At 41.8% G+C, this 7,705-nt stretch overlaps 1 protein-coding gene across 1 annotated transcript; it reads right to left on the reverse strand.

The window, feature by feature from the left end:
* Window positions 1–1,833: 1,833 nt before the first annotated feature.
* LOC143905676 (uncharacterized) lies at window positions 1,834–4,683 on the reverse strand. Its single transcript, XM_077421229.1, has one exon. It carries the CDS (start codon window positions 3,112–3,114, stop codon window positions 1,834–1,836), a length of 1,281 nt encoding a protein of 426 aa, XP_077277355.1. The 5' UTR covers window positions 3,115–4,683.
* Window positions 4,684–7,705: the final 3,022 nt, after the last annotated feature.

Consider the following 7,705-nt stretch of genomic DNA (forward strand, 5'->3'; position numbering starts at 1 on the left):
AGAATTTTCCTAGTAATCTTTCCCTATCTACTGTTTCAAACGCTCGCTTCAGATCCATGAAAATTACCCCCACCATTCTCCCTTCACTAACTATCAGTTTCCATTCGTCAATAACAGTTTGTATCGCTGTTTCACATGAATAGTGTTTTCTAAAGCCCGATTGATGTTCAGTTATAATACTATTATTTTCTAAATATATTTCAATTTGCTCTTTTACTACTAATTCTAACACTTTCTCAAATATAGGTAACACATTAATAGGCCTAAATTCACTCGCCTTCTTGGCTTTATCTACTTTTGGAATCGGTATTATTGTAGACGTTTTCCAACTTTCTGGACAGCAACCATCTCTCAGAGAGTTATTTATTATATCAAAAATTCCTCTTTTATTACGCGAAACGTTGCTTTTAATATATCGCTAGTTATTCCCTCTTCCGTACCTTTCTTTTGTGGCAGTCCCTTAACAATTTTCTCTAGCTGTTCTATCGTGATATTCTCAAAATTTTCCATAGTTTCCATATTTTCCATAGCATAAATAATTCTTTTACCTGCGCCTGTAGACTTATCCTCGATTATAGATTTTATTATACTATTAATACTCTGTATATAATATAAGTTAAACTTATCCGCTATATTGCACCTTGTTGTACTATAATCTATGTTATCTAATATTTCAAAATCTATACCTTCTATTTCTTTTGCATATACTGGCTCGCCTCTAATAATTTCTTTTAAAGTTTTCCACATAGTCGTGGGATTTTCCTTATTAAAATCTATCATATTTTCATAATATTCTTTCTTTTTCATTCTAATTAATTTTACTACTGCATTTCTATTAACTTTAAATTGCAACCAGCTTTGTTCTGTATTGGCATACATTGCTTGCCTAAATGCCTCATCCCTCCTATCCGCAGCTTCTCTTATTTCATCTGAGAACCATTTTTTCCCTTCCCACACTTTCGGAATTCTAGATTTTCTCTTCGGTGCCATTATATCTAACGCGTCTACTATACTATTGACAAATTTTTCTGCTCTCTCACTCACACCCATACATACACACTGCCAACCCTGACTTTCCTGTAATTTATTTTTTACTAACATAACAAATTCTTCTTCATCAAACTCTTTGTAATTCCTAGCGCTAAATTCTCTATATTTACTTTCACTTTTATTCACACTCAACTCAACTTCCAGCTACGCATGGTCCGTAATTTTAGGTTCATGAATTACTTGCACTGTTTTATTATTATTAGCAAAGATTAGATCTATAATTGTTTGACTGTCTTTCGTGATTCTCGTCGGTTCGTTAACATACTGCTTCATACCCAGACTTAACATTGTCGTTTGCAGTTTCTTCGCATAAAACGAGTCCGTCCTAAGATCTATATTAAAATCTCCTATTACCATGCATTCTCCCTTTATTATTAACTCCTCTACTATATCCTCGAAAAATCTTATAAAATCCCCGTGCGATGCGCTTGGTGAGTGATATATTACCACTATCAGTCCTTTATATAATTTATCTTTTACTTCTACCGCAACACACCAACAATTCGATTCTAATTTTCTTACTAACACTGTCTCGTAAACAATATCATTCCTTACATATAGAACAACGCCTCCTGTATTTCTATTCTCAGCATTACATCTAGTTATACTATAATCAGAAACGTTCACTTCACTGTCTTCAATATCCTCAGTCAATCTGGTCTCCGAAAATGCTAAGAACGCAGAATTTATTTTCTTCATAAACCGATGTTGAATCTCATCCTTATGCGCTGTCAAGCTCTGCGCATTTGTATACAGTAAAATTTCTTCTTTCTTTTGTCGTTGCTATTCCTCTTCCCAGCCTGCTCTCCTCTTCTTTTGCTGTAACGCCCTTATAAAGGTCGGACATTCCCGGCTAATAGCTTCATGGTCGTCATTTATCTTGAAATTGTATGTTCGATTTTTGAACATACAGTTTACAAACTTTTTCTCCGTCGCTGTACAAACACGCGGGTTATGATTCCCCGCGCATTTGTAGCACGTTTCTTTTCTCTTACAATTTTTCGCGATATGAAAATATCCCCAGCACTTGAAACATCTTTTGACACTGATGTGATCAAATGCAGGACACCTTCTCCATCCTACATTTAGTTTTGCTTTCTGCAATATCATCTTATGTGTTTCTTCATCTACTTTCACTATTATTGATCTTTCTTCATTTCCTCTTCTTTGATCATTCTTTACTTTGACCATTCTCTTCACAATTCGCATATTTACTGTATCTATTTTATTTTGCTTCTTTATCGTACTTATAAGTTTATTATCATCTAAGTTCATCTCTTCTATATTTATATTAATAACTTTTACCTTTGGTTTTGACTTAGATGACTCCGTTACTTTATAATTCTCTCCCAGTTTAGCTTGAACTGTCTCTTTCAGCTTTTTTACCTCCTCTCCAGTTTCACATCCCATGATTACTACTCCTTTGCTTCCTTTTTTTAATTTCGTTATTCCCATTGCCATATTCTTTATATCTACCTTTTCTTTAATCACTTTTTTCGTGTCTTCACTCTCCTGTTGCACTTTCGGCTTAACAATTATAAGACTTTCTTTCTTCTTTTCTTTAACCGCTTCACTGTAGCTTCTTTGCGTTCCTGCCTTCGATCCATACTCTATTCCCTGTATTATTTTTTTCAAGTTTTTCAGCTCTTGTTTAACATTACTTAATTCTTCATGAACTACCTCCTTAATCATTATTTTAATTTCATTTTTACGCAGCGTTTCATCTTTTATTTCTTTGACAGTTCTTATAATCCAGTCTACTTTTATATCCATGCTTGATCCTTTACTTCCACTGCTCGATGTTGTGAACGCTTTTGTAGATCCTGTAGATCCTGTAGATGATGTCCTGTCTCTCCCTGCCGCCGGCACTTTCTCACTATCAATTACGAATTCCTCAAATGGGCCTTTACACGGCACGTACTTTTGGTTTCTATCGATAATTTTATGCTTACTTACACATCCTGGATGGTAAAAAAGCTTTGGGCAAATTTTACATTTAACGGCTCTGCTCTTAATTGCCTTCCTACATGCCGAGCATCGATACTCTGCATATTCTTCTTCCATGCTGATAATTACCGGCTAAAACCGTTAATATCAGCGTAATCGATCATTCACCTGTGATCCACTTCCACACGTCAGCACTATTGTGATGAGGCAAAAGTGAGGTTAGAAAGAGAAAAATACTTTCCTCTGGATATCCGGGACAGCAGTTGCAAGGAAAGAAAGATGCAATATCAATCCACACAAGCAACAAAAAGCCTGCTCGATTCTGTAACAAGAATTGCCCGAAGGCAGCTTGCGGCAGAGATATGTTCCTTTAAAGTCGGAGCAACAGAACGACCGTGCACGCTGTACTCACCAGAGAGAGAGAGAGAGGGAGAGAGAGAGAGAGAGAGAGAGAGAGAGAGAGAGATAGATAGATAGATATTTATTTATGCCATAGTCAGGACTTTAGGCAAATAAAAAAAAAAAAAAAAATGTACAAAAGAACGCCGTGTACATGGCAATAAACACAAGGCCGCCGTGTACATGGCAATAACAATAAAAATATCAAAAAATAACATAATAACGGTGAACAAAAATATCGAAAATGACATGATAATGGTGACAGTGTGTGCACCAATTTCGCAGACGAAAGAAACAAAATCGCAAAATTATAATGAAATGACAACTAGAGTGACTAACTACGTGAGGCGACTAGATTGGATAAGGATTATGCTCAAATATTGGCAAAATTAACGCAAAATGTATAATGAAGTAGCTTAAAACTAAATTACTGACTAAGGCGACTAGATTAAATATGATCCGTGTTCAAACGCTTGAATGCCTCAGAGTGGAAGCAGGCACAGAACCAGACTCAAGGGAAAAGATGTGGTTGTGGAGCTTTCGTTTGAATTCAATGATAGTCGATGAGGACACAATCTCTGAAGGAAGCGAGTTCCACAAATAGATACCCGCGAGATGGAAAGATCTATGATATGTTTCCGTCCTGTGGGTGGGAATTTGAAATGCATGCACCACTACCAGGCGTGACGAACGTCTGATCAAGGAATCGGGTTTGATGAAAATGTCGGAAAGGTAACCTGGAGATATGCCGCGGGATATCTTATACATCTCGATTCCCAAGAAATAGAGTCGTCTGTTCTTTACGGACAACCATCCCAGTTGGTGACGAAAAGGCGTGATATGTTCGTCGCGTCTTAAATTGAATATGAAGCGAATCGCACAGTTTATAAGCCTTTGCAATCTAGTGTCAAGCTCGTCAGTGACATCATTGTACACAAGAGAACAGTAATCCAGCAAAGGCCAGATGAGTGCGGTCACAAGTTTCACACGAAGTTGACGAGATAAGGAGTTTTTGTGAAACTTGAGCTTGTATAGCGTAAAGTGGACTCTTTTGGAGATATGGGAGACATGGCTATCCCAAGATAGATCAGATCTCATAATGACGCCCAGATTTCGCGCTTCGGTAACGTAGGGAATCGAAATACCACCAACGGAAATAAGAGGAAGGTCATTGAGGTTGAGTTGTTTGATATAACCTTTGCTTCCAAATATTAATACCTTGGATTTGTTGAGATTGAGGGTCAGTCCATTTGCAGCCGCAAATTCAGAGACAACATTCACATCATGCGCCACGAATTGCAGCCCGGCATTTAATTGACTTAAGAGGCACCTGCGATAAATTTGCGTATCATCGGCAAATATCAAATGTTCTGTGAACCTTAGAAACGTGCCGATATCATTGATGAAGAGAGAGAAAAGGAGCGGTCCAAGGACAGATCCCTGCGGGATGCCAGCAGTGACAGATAGCCATTCTGAGAAGACGCCCTCCAAATCCACAACTGCTTGAAGACGACCGGTGAGGTACGAAAAAATTAGTTTCAAAGCTTGATCAGAAAAGCCTAGTTTCCTAAGTTTGGTAAGAAGCAAATGATGGGAGACAGTGTCGAAAGCTTTGCTGAAATCAAATAGGACAAGGATCAACACTTCGCCCACATCAACGCCATACTTGATGTCGTGGAATAATCGCAGAAGGGCAGACTGAGTAGAAAAACACTTGCGGTAGCCAGATTGTCGACTGTCTAGAATATGATGAGATTCAATGAAATCGGTAATCTGGCGATGTAGAATCTTTTCGAACACCTTGGAGAGCTCGCATAGGTTGGCTATGGGCCTCGTGTCGGAAGGAGAGGCAGGAGATTTAATTTTAGACAATGGACGTAGAATGGCACGCTTCCACAACGACGGGAAGTAACTAAGTCTGAGACAACTATTGAAGAATGAAGTGAGTAAATTACTCACGTGTGGCAGGGCCAATGCGATAGCATGCAGTGGAAGGTGATCGCAACCTGAAGCAAGAGAAACAGAAGATGAGGAGACAAGAGAGCATAGATCATCAGCGGTTATTTGGGAAAAACTGAGAGTAGGATTGTCAGGCTCTATGGATGAAATGATGTCAGAAAATTGAGATTGAGTACAGGAAGGAAAGCAGTTTGAGATGGATGCGTAGTGAGCATTGAGAGTATTGCGTGAGAAATAATTCAGCGGTGAGGATAAAGGTGATTCGATTAGGCCAAGATTAGTGAGTTCGCGCCATAGCTTGGATGGATTGGAAATCGCGGTTAATCTGGTCATGTTGAAGTGCTCTCTAGCCTTCCTCATTTCTACCGTGAGACTGTTCCTGTACTGCTTATAAATATGAAAATCGAGAACAGAACCTGATCTTCGGGCGATATTATATAGACGGTTGCGATGCCGAATACCACGTACGAAAGCCTCGGTGAGCCAAGGTGCCGAAGGACGATACACACGAAAAGTACGGATGGGCGCATGGATGTCGAGACTAGAAGCGAAATCTTTGGTTATAGTACTCAGGATGCTGTCCAAGTCGGGCTCACTGAGGCTCTCAAGGCCAAAGTCTACCACGAAAGACGAAGACAGCAAGGAGGTGAGAGTTTCCACATATCTGTGTTCGTTAAACTCTTTGTAGCTACGACGGGTCAATGTACGATCCGCGGGAGACTGGACGGCGAGTAGATACGTGAGTTCTATAAGGTCGTGACCATTGATAAAGGGTGCATCCGACTTTCGAAACGAAGAGACCTTGTCCAAGCTATCGACAATAAAGACATCCAACCATGAATCGGAAGAGCGAGTATGATAAGTCGAATGCGACTCCACAATGTTGAGCGACAATTGCGAGACTATGTCTCTGAGGTGATTAGGTTCATATGATGAGGAGAGGAGATCACAGTTTAGGTCGCCCGAGATAATGATATTCTTATAATTATGAATAAGCGAAGTTAGAGCATCGAGAAACCTACTGAAATTTTTACCCTTCGGTCTGCGATACATCACGGTGAAGAGTAGAGGTTCGCAAGCATTGCCTCGAATGTCAAGAACGAGGAATTCGGGTTCATTAGAAAAGGACGACGGTGACGACGCCAGGACACGAGCACGCAATGAGTCGTGGACAAAGCAAGCAACGCCCCCTCCCTCCCTGCCCTCCCTGTCCACTCGTAACAGACAGTAACCTGGGATACGAACTAATTCGTCAGAAATGTGAGAGTGGAGCCAGGTTTCCGAGATCGAGATAATATGAAAGAAATTAGACATTAAATGAGCACGGATTGACTCGATATGGGCAGGGAGGGAGCAGGCATTGAAGCACGCGATACGGAGACGACCACGCGAAGCAGGAGGACCCACAGCTGCCGCCGAGAGTCACTGGAGCCTCTCGAGATCGGCCTCGGAGGCGATAGAAATCGGCGGCTGGCTACGGTCCCTGCGGACAAAAACACGCCCGTCGCTACTCCACACATGCGCGAACGACAGCTGCTTCGCCCTGACTCGCGCCTGGCGCAGCAACTTATAAGTATGAATCGGGAGCAATTCATTTACAAAAACGTTGCCAGGAATGTTAGTCGAGAAAACGTCGTTGATAGGCAATCGGCGCTTGCCACGCATGATCCTAATGATGTGGTCACGAATCTCGCGGGACTTGAGCGCGACTATGACCGATCTGCGCCGACCCCCAACGCCAGCACAATCTACGACAGGGGCGGACGCAGATGTAGCGTCATGATCTGAGGACGCAACACGCGCCGCTACATCGCGAGTCTCAAGAACGTCGGAAGTAAGCTGAGGAATTCCCAGCGCACGAAAAACACACGCGACAAGCTCACAAGATGATTCAGTGAGAGACGATGGGATTCCGGATAATAAGATCCGACGTTCGAGGGACGCGCGACGCAGCAGCCGAGTCGCCCCCAATCTCCTCGCCGGCACGCGGAACAAGCTGAACGGCCTTTAAAGCCTGGATATCTCGCGCCAGAGCAGAGCTTTCTTGCTCAAGCTTGTCGATGCGCTGGGTGTTATGAGCGACAATGTCCGCGATGAGACTAAGTTTGTTCAATTTGTCGTTGATCTCCCTATTTGTGCGTCGCTGCTCGTCAACAAAGGCAGAGAGTTTAGTGTCCGAGTCCTTCAGTTGCTCACACAGTCCCTGGAGCATGACTTCAATTGAGGCGCGCTCCCGAGACTGAGCCTGCACCCGAGCGCACGATGATCCACCTAAGAAGTCAAAGGCATGCGCACCCACATCAATAGCCGGTGAAGGAGGGGGGGTCGAGTGAAGCCAATAGAGATTTGC

This window comes from Temnothorax americanus, unplaced genomic scaffold, assembly GCF_048541705.1.
Source record: "Temnothorax americanus isolate GAGA-0224 unplaced genomic scaffold, ASM4854170v1 Scaffold65, whole genome shotgun sequence".
Lineage (NCBI taxonomy): Eukaryota > Metazoa > Arthropoda > Insecta > Hymenoptera > Formicidae > Temnothorax > Temnothorax americanus.

Bases quoted from the DNA above. Each gene is read 5' to 3' on its own strand.
- LOC143905676 (XM_077421229.1), bottom strand. From the start codon at position 3,114: ATGGAAGAAGAATATGCAGAGTATCGATGCTCGGCATGTAGGAAGGCA.